General features: G+C 37.1%; 1 protein-coding gene across 1 annotated transcript; it reads right to left on the bottom strand.

Moving 5' to 3' along the window:
- Positions 1-15,882: 15,882 nt before the first annotated feature.
- On the bottom strand, positions 15,883-19,173 carry LOC127096739 (bet1-like SNARE 1-2). The gene is made up of 6 exons (XM_051035289.1): positions 18,996-19,173; positions 16,791-16,947; positions 16,526-16,582; positions 16,387-16,446; positions 16,205-16,290; positions 15,883-16,081 (listed from the first exon to the last, which is right to left on the bottom strand). The coding sequence occupies exons 1-6, from the start codon at positions 19,007-19,009 to the stop codon at positions 16,054-16,056; spliced, it is 402 nt and encodes a 133-aa protein (XP_050891246.1). The 5' UTR covers positions 19,010-19,173; the 3' UTR covers positions 15,883-16,053.
- Between the last annotated feature and the right edge of the window lie 354 nt (positions 19,174-19,527).

Below are 19,527 nucleotides of genomic sequence, written 5' to 3'. Positions count from 1 at the left end.
GGGTGTAACCGAGTTGGAACTTGATGAGATCACGGGTTTCACATTGCCATTAGGATAGATTTTTCCTTTTGAGCGCAATTACCTCTTTTCAGGAATTGCTTCCTTTTGTATTGCTCATTTGAGCCACACTTTTCCAATCAATAAAATGCATATTCAGTCAAATAATTTTGTTTTTGTTTTTCATTACCGCTTTGATTGCGAAAACGTCCAGATATTTTTGATAAAGAATCTTGCATTTTTAAAACATACAGGTTTCCTTCCAATGCATGTTTATAAGATTGAAGCTTGAAATCTTATTTGGAAGGTTGAGTGACCCAAATGTTGAAATCTTGACGCGCCTGGGGCACGGTTTTATCTAACGATCTGTTTTGCAGGAACTGTAGATACTTTTCACTCACTTGCAGGTTGTGATGTGGAAGCTTTGACAAGAGAAATCCCCAGAGAGTCCGGTCAGGGACGAGTGTATGAAAAATGACGAAGGCGTTGAGGCGTACGACGATCCTTGATGATAATCAAGAAGACTCTTCAAAATCGGAAGACTTGAAAGTATGCAGTTCCCCGCGGAGTTCGATCAGGGAAGAAGGAGGAACGGTGGAGAGACGACGAGAGACGTCCGACGACCATTGAAATTAATCAAGAAGACTCTTCAAAGTCAGAAAATTGAAATTTCTGTATAATTCCCAGGAGTACGTTCTCGTCGAGCACGAAGCGGCTTGAAATACAAGATGATGGAGCAGAAAAGGTCCGGATGAGTCCGGGAATTCTTATTTCCCAGCTAAGTCCCCAAGCAGAATCGTAGGACTAGCTCCCCAGCCGAGTCAGTGTGGTTATACCTGGCAGGTTTATAATGGTGTTTCCTCAGCAGTCAGGTCTGAAGGTTGCTACCCCCGAGTGGAGCGGGTCTTTTCCAAAGAAATATATCTCCAGCAGTGTTCATCTTACCGGAGGATTGAACAAATTCCCGTGGCGGACGGGTTTCTGCATCCCCAGCTGAGCCGATTCTACCTATGGATTGCATGGGTAATCCCCAGCGGAGTAGCAGTCGTTTCTCCTAGCATGGTCTGGATGGTCATCCCCGGTAGGTTGAAGATTGCTCATTTCCTCAGCGGGAGTATCGGTGAGGGTTCCCAAAGCAGAGTTGGGACGTGTATCCCCAGCAAGACAAAGAGATTGTGGTATCCCCACAGAGCGCGATGATGGTTCTTCTGCCCCAGCAGGTCCTCGAGAGGGTTGGGTGCAAAGGAGGTATTCCCCAGCAAGGGTGGCATTCTCCCAGCAGCAGTACTATTCCCCGGCAGGGTGGAAATCGGAGCAGTGACGAGAGCCTCAGCAGAGAGTCTCGTGTCCCCCAGAGGATTCCCCAGAGGGGGATATTTCTTTTTATGCATTCATCATGAAAAAATAACATGGCATATTGCATAGGAAAAATAAATAATCGCGTAGCATTTCCATGTTTATGGAGCATTACGCAGAAAAATCAATCATGCATCATTGCAAGCATAAGCTAGTCCCAAACCGTGGTTACCGTTTGAGGGGTGGTCTTGCTGAAAGATAAAGGTGTTATTCTGAGGAGTCTAGCATCAGAACGTCAGATCAGCAATGTTCCCCAGTAGTGCGATATTGGAGGAAATGTTTCCGTCGGGCGGAGAGGGAAATAAAATCAGAGGACGTTACGCGATTAGCAGTTTTCCGGAGTTCAGACCGAGGCGGTATCCAGACCGAAGTGGCGTTCAGGCCCAGTTTCCGATTCTCAGATCGAAGAAGTTTCCGACGATCAGGTTGATGTACTTGTGGTATCCAGACCGAAGTGGCGTTCAGGCCCAGTTTCCGATTCTCAGATCGAAGAAGTTTCCGACGATCAGGTTGATGTACTTGTGGTATTCAGGCCCGGTTTCCGATTCTCAGATCGAAGAAGTTTCCGACGATCAGGTTGATGTACTTGTGGTATTCAGGCCCGGTTTCCGATTCTCAGATCGAAGAAGTTTCCGACGATCAGGTTGATGTACTTGTGGTATTCAGGCCCAGTTTCCGATTCTCAGATCGAAGAAGTTTCCGACGATCAGGTTGATGTACTTGTGGTATTCAGGCCAGTTTTCCGGAGTTCAGACCGAGGCGGTATCCAGACCGAAGTGGCGATCAGGCCAATTTCCCGGAGTTCAGACCGAGGCGGTATCCAGACCGAAGTGGCGATCAGGCCGATGTCCCGGTGTTCAGACCGAAGGGGTTTTCAGACCAAGAATTATCAAAAGTTCCGGGGTTCAAATGCAGAGATCCGAGGATCGTTTGCGCGGAGAAAGTTTCGGGGTTCAAGAAAATGAAAAAAGATAAAGAAAATTTCGGGGTTCAAGAAAAGAATAAGAAGAAAGAATAATACTCCCGAGGGGATGTGCGGTGTTCAGACCGATTTTCTCCGTACCAGACGGATTTTTGTTCAAAGTTTGTTTCTTCGCCGATGCTGACAGGCGTTGTTAATTATTATCCCATCAGAGTGCAAATTGTTCGTCTGTTCTTGGTATTCAATCACTTTTCATCCTGATCATCCGAAAGCCGAGGCTATTTCGTATCGACAGGTTCACAGTGGATTGAATAGGGGCAGCTGTAACACCTCAAAATTTGCCCTCCTCTCTTGGGACTAGCATCAACATATTTGTATTTCATTTTAGGACATTAGGCATTTCATATTGCATAACATGTGGTTACATAGTGCAAGCTATCTTCCCAAGTCTTGATCAGAAGATGAGGAAGTCAGAAAATGCAAGCCTAGGGTTGTACTGATTGATCATGGGCCATCTGAGGATTGAGCTGTGAATTAGGGTTTTGTGACTCCCAAGGGTATTGGTCTTCATGTTGATTGAATCGATACATCATCATCACCATGGTTGGATGTCATCAGGAGGTTGAAGAAGATTCCTTGAGATTAGGGTTTTGACCACTGGTCAACCCTAATCAGTTGTATTGGGCCAATCAGGGTTTAATCAGGAGATGGTGTTTGAGATGGAGATGAGGATCATTTTGTGATTATATGGTGATTATTGAGGCTAGGGTGTCACCCTTGAGCCATTTCAGTTGGAGATTGGGGCTTAAATTGGTCAATGCATTGCCAAATTCATCTATCAGATGAAAAGTCAACTGTGGTCAACTGTGCTTGATCTGATGGATGTGGAGGTGGAAATGAGTTGGATACACTTCATTCATGTTGGAACAAGTGATATTTGACATCTCAAAGCTTAAGAATGAAGAAAATCAAGTCAGGACAAAAACTGCCAAAAATAGCAACTGACTTGTAATAGAAGTTTCCAAAAGTGGAAAGTTTTGACCTCAAAAACAGAAGTCCAAGGAAGCTTCAAATGAAAAATTGTTCAACATGACAGATGTAGATCTTGTTCTCACCTTTCCAAAAAGTCCAAGAACTTGAAAATCCAATGTACGGTTTGCAAAATATGGCTCAGTGAATTTCAAAAAAACCCGTAATCAGGAGGCCATAACTACCACATACTTTGTCCAAATTGCAAGTTCTTTATATGCACAAACTCCATTTGACATGTACTTTGAGGGTGCATCATTGGATTTGTTCAAAAATGGCCAAGGCAAAAAGTCACTTTTCAACTGGACAGCTGAATTGGACCAGGGGCAAAATTGTCCAAAAGTCAAAATATTGGGAATTTTTGAATAGGACTTTTTCCAACACCTCAGGAATGGCATTTTAAGTGTGTTTGAATATTCATTTCATGGTTAATGCACAAGGTTTGAGTTTTGTCTTGAAAAATGGAAATGACAAAAATGGACATTTTGCAAACACATAGTGAAAATGAGATTTAAGCAACCAATTGCAATGGGAATTGTTTCTACACTTCACATATGGTGTTTTGGACATGTTGGAACCAATTTTGAGCTGGCATGTGCTGTCATTGTGAATTGGCTATTTTGCCCTCATTTGCAAAAATTACATTATCACTAATTATGCCAAATTGGTTAATTACATGATTAGTGATCAATTAAGCACACATATATATTCTAAATCCTTGCCTAATCATAACAGAAAAACACTTTTCCCAAGATTGGATCTAGATCTCTCACATTCTCTCCAAACCCTCAAGAACACAACAAGCTTCAATCTCAAGTTTCATCCTCAATTCTCAACCGTTTTTGGTGATTCTTTTTGATTTGGAACCCTTGCATCATCTACACCATCTGTTTTGGCACATTGGAAGGAATTAGGCTCGGATTCTCAACTGTCCAAAATTACCTCAACAATGGCAAAATCGAATTATGGACGATAGGAGCAAAGGCAGTTGCGGATAGCACCACTTATCATCTTCCTCATCCCTCTACTCTTGCTGTTTCAAGGAATTGAGAGCAAAGGACGCTGGTTTTAGCACTGCCATTACAGGTTGGAGTTTTTTCGAATCTCATGAAATGTGCAATTATTATATGCGTTGTGAAGCCTGTTCATCATAGATCATGGATATGTGTTTAGTTTTGCAAGTAGTGAACCGTAGCATGAGATATCTTGAATTGAACATTGGATTCGAAACCCTAACATGCTCGATCCGTAGAACCTAGGAAGAATTGGAAGAAATTAAGTGGAGATTCGTAATCTAGGTTCAAAGACCTTTCCAACGAGTATCCATTTACTCGTTTTGGTTGATGTTTCGTGTTCATCCGTTTCTGGAAAATCTGGGCAATTTCTGGACGAAGAAGGAGATGAAAACCGTGTTTGATCTTGAAATCCATTTGAATTTTCAAATTTGCTGTTTCCCGCCGCGCAAAAAAAATTACCATAATGCCACTGAAATTTCATTTTTGTTAATTTAAGTTAATTCATTTTAATTATTAAAAAATGTTCACCAACACCTTAAAAAATTCATAAAAAATAGTAAAAAATCCAAAAAATATGGAAATTTTTTCTATAGCTTCCTTGGTTTGTGTAGGTTTTTTTTGACCTATTGGTCAAAGTTGTGCTTGGGGAATATTTTATTTGACCTAGGGTTTTCCGATGTATGTCACATTTTGATACATGTTTGTAATTTGATCATGAAATGCTCATAATGTAGAATAAATTCTTGAAAATTTTTGTGGTGGTTCTTGACTCATTGAGGATTATTTATATGTAAATTTCATGAATTTTGGATACCTGGTTAGAGAGCAGCAAATTCTGGAACTTAGGTGTGACAATTTGTGTCACACCTCATTATGTCAACTTGCAGGATTTTTTTGAGTGACCTATACATGTTAGAATTGGCTGAAATTTTGCATGATGGTTAGTTAGCATGTCGTGATGTTGTATGAATGTTTGTAGAATTTTTCACTGCATTTTCTATTTGATCATGATTTTTCATTTCTGGAGATCATTTGTGCAAGCTCATATGACATAGGTTGGTAGAATGATTGGGAAATGCTCACATTGTATTGTATGGCCATGAAATTTGATATGCATGAACTAGACACATTTTAGGACCTCCTTGTTTTGGTCTCATCCATTTCTTTTTTGTTTTCAATGAGATATGAATTTTTGAAGTGGATGTATGCATTGATGGTGTGAATTGGAGCATGAAATTGTGTCTGTTTTTGTTGATTTTCATTGACATGGTTCCATTTGCCCAATTAAGCTCAAATTTGACATGGTAGACCTTGATTGACCCCTGTTTAGGTGTATTTAATTTGAGATTTTTTTGATGTGTTTTGGCATGGCTTTGAATGCAATACTTCTGTTTGTATATTTGGTGCTTCATTTGAACCAATATGGATTGTTTTGTGCATGAATTGAACTTGATGGATGATATAAACATGAGACCAATGATGTTTGCTCTTGTTTGATGTTAATTTGATGTTGGATGGTGGATACCTTGCTGTTTTAATTTTTTTCTTGCTTTTGGACCCTAGGCTTGGCCTAGTGGTCTAGTTGCTAATATTTGCTTGATTTTTCAGGATCAAAAGCATAATGTACATGGAGAATGATCCAAATCCAATTTTGATTGATGTTGTGGATGTTTGTACACTAACATAACATTTTTTTGTAGGTGTTGGAGCTTGGGCTTAAGCCTTGAGCTTGCTTTGTGTTGTATTGTTTAAACTGTTTGATTGTTTGCCGTATAGTTTGTCTGATTGATTACTGATTGAGTTTGATTGTTTCCAGGTACTTTAGTTGCTCAGTTCCTTGTGAACTATTGCTTTGCTTTGCTTAAGCAACTTGCATTTGAGGTATAACCTTCTTACTTCATGTAGTCTGGAGACCCGGCTGTTACCGGGCCGGGCAAATTGTCTGAAGTCCTCCTTAAGAGGCAATGCTTGTGTATGTTTATTTTTCAAGCCCAAGCAGGAAAAGTCCTTCAAAGAAGGCAATTGGTGGAAGGTAGGGACAAGCAACCTGTCCCCCACTATTCAGTGAGTCTTCTCCTTGCTCCCATTACATGGTTGTAGCATTGAGATCAAAAGCCCAAGATCTTGTGCAGTGCACATTGTGTCAGAGTCATCGAGTATAGAAGGGTTCCCCTATTCTGGACCCATGCTCATTTGTCAGCTCTCCCTGGTTAGGGATAAGAGCTGTGAGGTCTGATCCTCACTTCATCCTTTCATCTGCTTCACCTTAGCCTCGTAATGGCAAGGTTAAGAGCAAACACAGCCTGTACAGACGATTGCTTAGGCAGTCAAACCTGATTGATTGAGCCCCCTTGTTTGGCTATAGTGCGTGTTATGTGGATATCTGATTGACATGCTTGTTTGAGATACCTGTTCTCGTTTGATGATATATGATTGTATGCTTGTGTGCTAGCTTCTTTCCTGGTTAGGTTAGTTTGCTTATGCAAGTAGGATAGAAAACCGAACTTAGGGTTAACGATGCATGACAACATTAGGCTCGAGTCTCAGCTCCCTAGTTGTGTATCTTTCCCCGGTTTCTGGTTAGCAATTTAGTCCCTTTCAGGGGAACTACATCGCCCTGATCCTCGTTCCAGACGAGGTATGTAGGCAGGTGGTCGTGCGAGACCACTCCGGGCAACCTTTTTCTTTTTTGCGTGTGTTTACTTGTTATTTGACTGTGTGTTTGGGTTCGGATGCCGACGTAAGCCCAGGATTGGCTGTCGGGCTCCACGTTTGCCCTTTTGAGCGTGTTTTGGTTCGGATGCCGACGTAATTCCATCTAGTGGTTGTCGGGCTCCATGTTTGCCACCCTTGCTTGTTTGTATGTTTTGTATTGTTTGGCGTGCGTAAGCCGAACTACAGTGGCTCTGATTCTTGTTCCAGACAAGATATGTAGGCCTAAGGTGCGATACCTTATCGAGCTCCCTTCTCTTAACCCTACCTGCGTTCCCCGTGTGTGTGTGTGATGTTTAGCAACCTTTTCTTTATTCTAGGACGTGGATCCCGTCGAGTACGACGGACGTGAGGGGTGCTAATACCTTCCCCTTGCGTAACCGACTCCCGAACCCATTCTCTTGGTCGCGAGACCATGTCTTTCCAGGTTTCTCTGAGCGTTTCCTTTCCCTATCTTGGGATAAATAACGTTTAGTGGCGGCTCTGTGTGTTTTTTATTTTAGGCTCGCCGGTTGATTTTTCGCAGGATGCGACACCGATATTGCAACACAATCATCTTGTTCATCAAGATTGACTTAGGAATTATCCATTGGTTTGGTGTAATTCCAACAATAAGGTAGTTTTTTTTATCAAATAACTTAGTGATTGGAATTCACTTTTTAAAGGTGAACTAGTGAGATGCCGCAAATTTTCTAATGTCTTTGCACAGTTTTATCAACTTAATTGACTTAATAGATTTTATAAAATAGTTGATTTGACTTAACTGAGATAGTTTTCTAAAAACATGTTACATAGATAATACGGAGGCACTCGTTAAGAGGATAAAAAGATAAGTTAAATATTCTTTAAGAGATTAAAAAATAATTTATTTTAAAAAAAATATATGTATATTTAATACATTAAAAACAAAAATAATTAACTTTTTTAAATAAAATTGTACTTATTCAATACATTAAACATATAATATATTTTTTATATTTAAAATTCGTAACCAGTGTTCCGATGGCACTGGTTAATATCACCTGATGAGAAGGATTAATATTAGACAAATGTCTAATATTTCATCAATTTAATTTTTACATGGAGTTATGTAATTATTTTAGGCACTCATAGGAATATGTTGTTGGCTTGGATATTGGACCCCTATTTGGGTTGGGTGACCTACAATGGAATGGTGGTCGAGTCGATACGACATCAATGGATGGGCAGATTGTTCATTGTAGTGTCACTTGTATAATAATAAAGTCTCATGTGTCTATCTAGGTAGATTATTAAGGCTTGGTTAGCATGTTGGTTGGTGAGAGTGGTCCTTAGTATCAGTGGAAGAGAGTGAAGTCAAGAGACCTACTCATACTTCTTTCTTTGAGTCTCTAAGAGGCAAGAGGCTTTCATACACCATTCGATTGTGATCTTTGAAACTTACTGCATATAACTTAGCTAATTATAGAACATTTATAGGTGTTATATCTTTGGTTGGACTGTTTAGGGCTTACTATTATTGATGTTTCTTTCGGTCATACTCAATCTTAGGATTATTATAAGTTTATAACTAATTATTGTCTACTTTATTTGAAAATGCTTATTCTTGAACTATTACTTTGCATATAATTTTTTAATTACTAGTTATTTTATAACTCATTTTTTGAAAATACATTGTTTTTTTTGTCTTTTAAAAAATTGAATGTTAAACATTAAACATTAAGATGACAAATCTGTGTTTTAGATTTTAAAAAATTGAACGATGAACAAATCTGTGTTTTAGATTTTAAAAAGTTAAACGTTAAACATTAGAGAAATGATAATATGGTACGAAATCATACACTTTATCCTCAGATTTCAGAAATGCATCTTCAGACGCGTTATGAGTTTATAGAATGCTGACTTAATCTAAACATTTCTCAAACTCTCTCAACTCATATTCTCTCAAAAATCAATCAACGAAGTTCAAAGCTTCTTCCATCAACATCAAGTACATCAAAGAGTTCATTCAACACTAAAGTAAAATTACAATTTGTAAGTATTGGATTTTTCTAAACTTTTTTTAATTTTTTTATAAATATGTAGAAGTTGATGATTAGGTTATGAAATAGATAGTTTATACATGTTTGATAGTTTATACATAATGATTGTTTGATAGTTAAAAGTGACGATCAATGCATTATTTTTGGGGGTTTGATGGTCTGCATTAGCGCCATTGACAAAGTTAAAAGTTGCAGAAAATTCTGGAGATGCATCTCCATAATTTTTCAACGTTTGGACTCCCAAGAACCGGAGATGCATCTCCGTAATTTATCAGTCTGCTTTTTTTTCTTTTCTTACTTGTAGGGTTGCTAGAGTAATTCAGTGACAGTGGCACTTGGCTGATTTACTTACAGACATCATGTCTGATAGAGACGATAGACTGAGACACGGGAGGATTGCACGGCATGCATATGTTCAAAGGGAAAAAAGTTAGGTTTTTGAGGCCCATGTTCCCTCTAGTCCGGTTCATGCGGAGACGTCGGCTTTTGAGGCTCATATATCTTCAACTTCTTCTTCCGTAGGAGATTGATGTCACCTAGTGACATATCACTGCCTCCATCTTCCCGTAGGCGATAAGTTCCACCTATTCAAACGCTAGATGTGCCCGAGTCACTGGAGAACATGAGGCACTAGTGCCATCCCAGGCATCGAAGGGACCTAAAGTTATTGAGTCAGTGCCACCTTAGACCGATAAGTCAGTGTCACTCCAGGTATTTGGAGAGGGTCCGTTAGAGTTTTCATTGCTTCCTCTTTACTCGGACCATACTGCTAGACATATCTGGGAAGGAGAGGTAAAATTAGTTGGATTCATTCTTTTTTAATTATGTTTATTATTATATTACGAGTTTCTGACGATGATTTATTTTTCTGCATGAATTACGACCATGTTGACTTCGAGATTGGTGTCATCATGATCTTCAGCTTCTCTGCTTTTATCCTAAGGCCCTCGGTAGCCTCAGTCTTGTCATTCTCCTGCTTGAAACCCTCAGTGGTTTCGACCATCTTGGTATTTTTGTTACAACCTTCAGATGCTTCGACCATGTTAATAATGGTCGGTTCAGTATATAGGGCATCTTCCACCTGGAGGGGGTCTGAGTCGATCTTCATCTAGGACTTCGTCTTGTCCCCAAATCTCAGACTTCCGTCCTTAATAGCATTTTTCACCTAACCCCTAAATAGAAAACATTGTGAGGTTGTATGGCCTAGAAAATTGTGATATTTACAGAAACCTCATTTCTTTCGTTTTTCTAACGGAGGTATTTTAGCATCAGAAGGCATTATCATTTGGCCATTTTTGACTAGCAAGTCAAAAATTTCGTCACACTTGGTGACGTCGAAGGTGTATGTCTTCTTAGGGAATTTATCATTCTTTTCTGGTTCGATGGAATTTTTCCCATTTGAAGGTGCAAGAATAGGGTGGCCCTTGTTTTAGTTCGGCCAAGTCGATTTCGCTTTCGTCGAAACCTAAAGGATCACTATACGTTTCCTGATCATCTTCATCTATGTCGACATACACAACCCTTTCTCTCCTATTATTCTTAGTTGCTATGTCTTTTTCAGTCTTCAAACGTTCTACCTGTCGAACTCTATCGACCAACTGGGTCATATCCCTCAAATATTTGGTGTCTAATTTCTTTCTAATGGAATAATCTAAACCATCAGCGGCCATTTCGACTAATTCATGTTCAGGAACCTATGTGAAACACCTTGTCTTTAGGAAAAGGAACCTATTAAGATTGTCGTCAATTGGCTCAGAAAATTTACGCTTAATACTAGCCAATTCTTTCAGGATGATCTTCGATTGCCCCATGTAAAATTGTTCATGGAACAATCTTTCTAGACGAGTCCAATCATGAATCGAACTCGCTGGGAGTGTAGTGAACCATGTGAAGGCATTTTTAGTGAGCGGACTAGAGAAGTATTTAATCCTTAAAATTTCATTATTTGCAAGGTCTCCTGCTTCGGTTAGATATCTCGGCATATGTTCGGTAGTCGATTCACTAGTATCTCCTCAAAATTTTATAAATTTTAGGACTTTTAATCCCCTAGGAAATTCAGTTTGTAAGATATACTCAGATAATGTGGAACTATAATTTGGCCTATAAAGGCCAACATTCACCCCATTTCGCGCCATAATCCTTTCGATCATGGGAACCAAATTGTTATTTCCTTCCATACCATCATATCGAACCTGATGTATGACCTCGTCAGCGTCTTAATTCCTATTGACCATTACCACCCTTGGCTCCCTTTCTCCCAGCACTTGTTGTTCGTTCCTGGGGGGTTCGACTCCAACCCCCTGATCTGCCACGTCTATCTGGGGTGCATTTCAATGGGCTTAGTTAATGGTATGGTCCTCTTCAAGGATTTCTCCTTGGTTTTCCAATACATGTTCCCTTCGAAGTTATCGAGGCGCTTGTAAAACTCCAAAGAAATTTGCAATTCGCATCATCTGTGCCGCCATTTGTTGGTTTGTTTTAGTGGTGTTTTGAATCAAGTGATTGAATATTGTGCCCATTTGTTGGGAAAGCATATGGATCATCTCACGGTTACTTTCGTCCATCTGCTGTAGAGTTTATAGTAAAATTAGGCATTTGTTGGGTAGGAAATCCCACCCCTGGGGGTTGGTTAATTCGACCTGTATTATTAACAACTGACCCGGACCCTTGTAAGGGAGAGAACGTGTTCACCAATGGGTCAGCCAATGTTGACGTCGCGTTGTGCAAATTTTCCATCATCGAAGTTGGCATGCCATATGGTTGTTTGCGACCGTTCAAATGCATTTAAATCCAATTACATAGGGCCTGAATGCAATAGATCCTACTGGATGAGGGGTCATCTGTTGACCCTGTGTCCTCACAGAAGATAAAATTGGTCAACTATGAGCACTCGACGATATGGCAGTCGTACTCTCCGTGGATGGTATTGTTTCTAACACAGATATTGCGGTCATAGTTTCTCCATTATTATTTGGCGGATTCGCCATCCTTCTTACGTATCCCCTTTTTTGTATCGCTTTGTTATTAGTGGTTATTTTACCACTCCTTAATCTCATGCAACGAAGTTAAAGGAAACCAGTATTGAAGAACTTCTAAATATTTTTTACAAATTATATCTAACAACACCAGTTTCATTGGGCGTGCCAATTTGTTTACCGCCGAAATTGGTAAACAAGCGCTACTCTTCCAAATTTCAATATATTTGGCTACCTACAGGATCGACTAGATTAATCCTAGGAAATGTGTTGTTATTTAGTTTTTAGGTTTGTTAATTATGATCATTTCGACAATGTTTTCAAAGTTATTAAAGGGAATGTTGCAATTCTTTAACAAAATGCAGAAGTAAAGGCTTGCAAAATAAATGACTTCAAAATAAATGACGAAATCTTAAATATTAAAATTGTCTTCAAAGTAAATTGTAGCAAATATAAATGACACAATCTTAAATGACTTGGTTAAAAGTATAAAATCTGCTATTCACACGTATATTTTCACTCAGGAACACTCTTTCTCACGCACAGGTACTTTGAGTAAATTTAGAGTTTTTGTACAAGGTTGAACTCCTCTTTCCTAATGGCTAAGTCTCATACTTATATTATATTGAAAATAACCGTTATTCAACGGGCTTTTCTCCAGAAGATGCCACGTCTTCGATTTACATGAATTCCACTGCTCAAAGCTCTCCACGCGTCTTCAAGAAACGGATAAGGGCAAGAAATAGCTATCAACCTCAAATTTGAATTATACTGCATCGAACGCTACTCCAGGTAAGCTTCGTCGAACTCCAGTCTAGACCAAAATATTTCTAAGTCCTAGAGCACAACCTCCTTCGTCGAAATACTCTCATTAATCTGTTGTCGAAGTCAATATATTCTTCTTCAAAATATTTATTTGAATCCTATGACCAATTCCTAACATTTATATGTGTCGAAATCCTATCCAACAATACCCCATCAATTATCCATATACCCCTACATTATAACTTTTTGGACCAAAACGCCCTCATATAAATAAGCTATATTTTTGAAATTTCCATTGTTTACTTCACTTTCGCTTCGAGACTTCCGAAACATCACATTCTTCATTGCAAACTGGAACTCATAAAGTAAGTCTTCTAGTTCACAGTTAACATACCGGAACACATTTAGTAAGTGTTCCAGTTCGCTCCAGTTTTCAAATGTTGAACCGGAACTCTTCTTAAAAGACTTCCGATTTTCAAACTTTAAATCGGAACTCTTCTTAAAAGACTTCCGGTTTTGCATTATTTTCACCAGAAATCTTCTTAAAATTGTTCTAGATTTGTGGTTTGGTTTTCACACCAGAACTCATTTAAGAAGTGTTTCGGTGCTTCTTTTTTTTTTAATTTTAATTTTTTTTATAGTGGCTCGAAGATGAGGCAAGGACAGTAGGATTCCAGATTGTAGTTTAGGACGGGGTGCATCTACATCCACAGCAGAGTTGATTGACTTTCCAGGAGGGTCGTGCGATACATCTCTTTTGGTAAAGTACGAGCATCATGTTGCTCGACATTTATGATTCAGTGAGGTAAGTAAACGACATATATTTGATATTGAATAATATTTGAATATTTTATACTGTGTTTTATAATATGTGTTTTAATTGTTTTCAGGAGAGAGGTCTGAAGAAAGAGTTGAAAGTTGTTGGACACGGGCTTAAGCTGACATCGAGGGTTCCACAAGCTCTTCCACAACAGATGGAAAGTTGGGTTTCTAGGTTTGGATTATCTTCACTTCAGAGAACCAGTTTTACGAAGATGGACACAAACCTGGTATCCATATTTGTGGAGAGATGACATCTTGAGACATCTTCATTTCATATGTCGTTTGGTGAGATGCGCATTACTCTGAATGACGTCTCTTGTCTGCTTCACTTGCCCATCAGGGGTGTGTTCTGGAGCCCTCAAGATGTCACTAAAGAGGTTGTTGTTGAACTTATTGATTACTTATGAGTATCACAAAGTGGGGAACAAACACATGTTCGTAGCAGCAGGGGTTCTTACTATAAGTTGGAGTGGTTATACGATTTATTCATAGCGCCTAGAGCTGCTTCTAGCTAGGCATATGCGACTAGAGCGTATTTGTTGATGTCGGTGGATTTAACGATTTTTGCCGACAATACTTTTACGCTTGTCAAGGCACGATACCTCTTACTATTTACGGACTTAGAGAGATGTTCGGAATAAAGTTGGGAAGCAGCTGCATTAGTTACCTTTTACAGATACCTCGGAGATGCTTCTGTGTTCAGTTGCAAGTAGCTCGATGGATATCCTATAAGCAGCTGCATTTAATTTTGTTTATTATATGTTAATTAATTTTATTTAGTATACTAATTTAATTTATTTTGTTTATTATGTTTTTATATTATAACAGTGATGTACTCACGAGTACTTTCCAACAGTTGGAAAAAGATGAGAGAATTGAAAACTAGATGATAATTTTGGTCTTCCTCGAGCAATGAGATGATCCTATAAGCAAGGAGTCCTGAAGATGGATGACTTGCGGCCTATATTGGACGAGCTGACACTTGCCGAAGTCATATGGCTTCCATTCGAGGATCATAGAGTATGACGTCAGTTTGATGAGTTATGTCTGTATAGGGGGTGTATGAAGTGGGGTAACATAATTGTTTCATACTTGCCTAACAAATATATACGTCAGTTTGGGAAATAGGCAGTATGCTCCACCCCAACCTCCTAATTGTATGATGGGTTATGATATTGATATTGAGTGAATTGGTTACCATCAGAGCGTTATTGTTGTGATTCGTCCGACAATATTGGTCACCACTCCATCTGATATAGATGATGAATACCTGAAGTGGTATTATTGTGTTTCGCATCCTCGTTTGGTCCCGCCCCATCGTGATGAACCAAGAGAGGTGTTAGTTCCTGTTTACGACCAAATAGTAATTTGTTACTTCTCTCTCTTGCCTATTTCAATATCTGAACGTGTGATAATAACAATTACTTTATTATGGATTTCAATCTCTTTATTCCACCTTATCACCACTTCTCGTATACCAAATCTTTGAGTAGTTGAAAAAACACCAAAAGTATCTACACATACTTAGAAAATAATCTACCTACCTCCACAATAAAAAATTGTCCAAAAAAAATTAACAATCCATACAAGAAGATTTCATAAAAGAATTCTGAAACACATAAATAACACACTGAAAATCTTTAGAAAAGAGTTCTGATATATATTAATGTGTTAACCAGAACACATAGGTTGAATTTTCTGAAACGGTACTTTTTAAAAACTAAATCGGAACTCTTCAAGTAAGTGTTCCGGAACACGTTTCACACTAAACCAGATGTCTTCCACAAAGTATTCTGATTAAAAAAAAATACATTCTAGGAGTCTTTTCCAATTTGTTCCGATAGAAGGATGCAATTTTCAAAAGTCTCAATTAAATAGTTAAAAGTGAAACAGTAAATTGATTAAAAACAAACAAGGATAAAATTGATATTTTAAAAAAATATATGGGTATAAGTATAACTTTAGGGGTACGAGGTAGTAAAAATTTTCTTAAGGGGCAAGAGGTATGATCTCTGTCTCCAAACTTCTCTCAGGTAGACTCTCCCCAGCAGAAAAAAAATTCCCTGCCCGTTGGTCTCTTAATGGTGCAGTGAGGATCACAACATAAGGATGAAAATTGGCATCCTATTTGGTAAGTCTTGGTTTCATTATGCTCACCCAATAAATATACGATTTCATATTTCTAGAAATTTATATAATAAACGAATTCAAAGCTGTAGTGTCCCTTGTGGAAAAAAAAATGATACATGACCAGGACAGGAGAGGAATTAAACAATATACTTTTGTTAAGCTTTCATATATGCAGTAAGTTTCAAATATCACAATTCACAACTGAGTTTTCAAACCACAAGTCAATGGTTCAAGCATTTTATAGCACAAGAACAAAATTTTACTTGAAACATCCATCCCATATTCTAGCTAGCTTAACATAACAGGCTTCATCCTAGTGTAAAATATCCAAGCATCCTGCAAAGCACATGTGAGTTTGCATCAGTGCATTGTAAACATCGAATCTAACCTATGTTTTTATTGATATTCACTTCAGTCAAGTCAGAGCAAAAAGTGAATAGAATATCGAATCATTTTTACCTAATAAGATAGTATACGAATATGAAACCAACTGTGAAATATCCCACAAGTGAGCATGTTTTCCTTGTCGATTTCTTCTCAAAAACCTACAGAATTCAGTTTCTATACACTAAATCATTTTTCCAATAATGTGATGAGTAAAAGCAGACAAAATGAGGTGCATTAAAAGATAAAAATGTTACCTTCTTGAATCTATCCATGGTTCCCAACATCATACCCCTTGATCCATCCATTTTGTTACCCTGATTTACAAAGGAATCTAATCAGAACATAGGAAAGAAAGTTTTTCACAGAAACAGGCAAAATATGTAATTTACATACCACCCGATCGAGCATGCTGTTATGACTCTCGACCTCCTCATGTATATCACCTGTTAACTGTTGATTAAGTAAATATTATAAGTCTCGACCTCCTCATGGCAATAATAATTCCAACACCAACAGAACATTTCATGTTATAGATACAATTACCGTCAAAAAAAGAGCATTGTAGATTTAATAAGCAATAATTCATAAAGTCCGATGTTAAAAGAAGAAATTGATTGATATATACAAGAGAATTTATATTTAAATAAACAAATCTTACTTGCTTTAGAAAAGAAACTCTGTCGTGGAGAGTATCCATGGCTGTATCATTATCGTGCTCTTTTATTTCAGGTGAGTAAGAAGAAGAAGCCCTTAAACCACCCTCCTCTAGAGTATCAAGACCATCTAAAAGTGATGATCTGGACGACCTATTGTCTCTGTATTTGAAAATCAAGCAGATGAAGAGTTTATATAGAAGAAGAGATCACCATTTTTCGGAAAAAATAACTAGAATAAAAAGTGAAAACTTCTACAAGATGGCAAAGACAATTGCAAAAATAGTAAAAATCATCTGTACACTTTTAACGCAGACAGGTTATCAATGGTTTGAATTCCGTATAAGAAAAGAAGCTATCTAATTTCAATAGTCAATCATGCTGATGCTGGCTTGAATTAAAAAACCACAATGAATTATTGATGATAATGATGATAGAAATAGTCATTATAAGAATTTTGAATAAAGTGAGTTCTGGATTTGCAACAGGCAGATTTACTAGGACAAAAAAGTAAGATGCAGTAGCAATACTAAAACGTTTCTCTTGTGGTGAAGTAAAATTTACTAAACAAAAAAATAATCTCGCAGTTTACTCCATATAGGCCTGAAAGTTAGGAAATAAAACTCTTTGCATGGCATATGACAGCACACACCATATTTGCACATACAATTTTCTATAACCTGTTACTGACAGACTAGACCAATGAATTTTCCTCTACTAACTCCTCCAGATAATAGATTCTACAGATTCCCTTAAGCAATAATTCCTTTGTAAATGTGTCAAGACTCAAGATAAACAAAGTTTGCAGAAAACAAAACAGTAACAATATGAGATTTAAATAACTACGCAAAAAGGTTTAAGGATATAAAACCAAGACTTAAAAAATGAATAGCCAAGTATATAAAAACAAGACATAAAGCATGATTAATGAAGTATCTAATAAGAAATTTGACATCAAATGTTTATCCTGATTTTCAACTTGAAACATTTTTTTATGTAATTCTATTATCGTTTAATACATCTAGAGTCAACATCAGCAACAAGTTAAAGATAAAAACTGAATAAAAAGGCACTGAGGAAACTAACATCAAGACATTTAAAAAAATTGCATCACGCTGAAAGCTCTCTGCTCTCCGGAAAAGAAAAAAAAGAAAAAAACATTTTATTTCGTGGAATAATTTAATATCTTTTATATAAAACATGTATATTTGGTATCTACTATTTGATGAAAAGGTGTAGTAAGTAGTAACATTGATAGCCTCAAGACCATAGCTCATTCATAACATGGCAAAAAAAAATACAATTTAAGCTATCATTAAGCAAATAAAATGAATTTTCCTCTACAAACTCCTCCAGATGATAAGATTTCACTTTTCAGAATGTTATCCTTCCTTTCTTTGAACTCAAATATCTCCAACTTTCAAAAACCGGTCTTGCCACCAATGCAGTCAAGATAGAGTGTTAGGCCGTAAAATCATAAGGTCTTACATGCTAAGGATGCCTGAGAGTGCTACGATCAAAGAAAGATCGTTTGCGTTGCCTGTGTGGCCAAGATCGTAAAAAAGAAAAAGAAAAAAACTGCTAGGTCATTTTTTGAGCCAGTATTATGATTATGATGATGATGTTTTTGTGTACGTGTATGTGTATATACATGTATGAAATAACCCTTTTTCTCTTCGTTAGGATCTTACGTGCTGAGCTAACAATCTGAGTTTTACAATCTTTCACAAGCCAACCAATCATACTTAAGATCTCGTGCTTTACTACATTGCTGCCACCCTATTAAAGCTTCACTCTTTATTAATCAGAAACAGTAAAACTAGCATTTATCAGTTAGCAAGTATTTCACATCTTTCCCAGTGATACAATCCCCCCCTTTCTCCTCCTACCATGTCAAATTATAGAACTCGGTCACGTATCGAATTTCAGTACATTTGAGAATCGGACCCAATAGATTATATTAATTTATTTAAAGCCGAAATCAGCTTATAATCAAATCAAATAATCATCCAAACCTAAAAATAACCAAATCACAAACCAAAAGCACATTCACAATCACCAAAATTGTCAAAGTGAAACAAAATGCAGAGAAATCAACCTAACAGGAAATGACATGAATCTAAAACCGCCAAATTCGTGCATTGCAATTCACAAAAATGTATAAACAAACGTAAACTATTAAAATCGAGAGAAATAAGGGATCAACGAACCTTCGGTAACTCATTGATGAGTAAAATAAAAAGTTGAGATCTCACTGAGAATCAGCGACGATGTGAAAGATCTTGTTTGGATGCTTCGAAACAATGAGAAAGTTTGTTTTCGTTTGAGATCTAACGAAGTGATGTGTAACTGGATTGAACTGAATCATGAAAAGAAGAACTATGTTATGCGGTGTCGTATAGTCTTTTATTTTATTTTTTTATATAATTTGATGATTATAAAATAAGTTTTTATAATTTTATTTATTTAGATTTGTTTCTTTCAAATATTTTTTATTTTATTTAGATTTTGTTTATGTGTTGAGTATTTGATTTTAATACTAGTGTAATATTATTGAAAAAAGTATTTTATATATATATATATATATATATATATATATATATATATATATATATATATATATATATATATATAATATATATATATATATATATATATATATATATATATATATATATATATATATATATAATATATATATATATATATATATTATATATATATATATATATATATATATAT

This window comes from Lathyrus oleraceus, chromosome 6, assembly GCF_024323335.1.
Source record: "Lathyrus oleraceus cultivar Zhongwan6 chromosome 6, CAAS_Psat_ZW6_1.0, whole genome shotgun sequence".
NCBI classification, from domain to species: domain Eukaryota; kingdom Viridiplantae; phylum Streptophyta; class Magnoliopsida; order Fabales; family Fabaceae; genus Lathyrus; species Lathyrus oleraceus.
The sequence above is the reverse complement of the archived record's forward strand: the minus strand, read 5'-3'. Positions and strand labels throughout refer to the sequence as shown.

Bases quoted from the DNA above. Each gene is read 5' to 3' on its own strand.
- LOC127096739 (XM_051035289.1), bottom strand. The intron at 16,447-16,525 runs GTATGTAAATTA...TTTGTAAATCAG, and splicing joins ACAGCATGCTCGATCGGGTG to GGTAACAAAATGGATGGATC. The intron at 16,291-16,386 runs GTAACATTTTTA...TGAATTCTGTAG, and splicing joins CCATGGATAGATTCAAGAAG to GTTTTTGAGAAGAAATCGAC.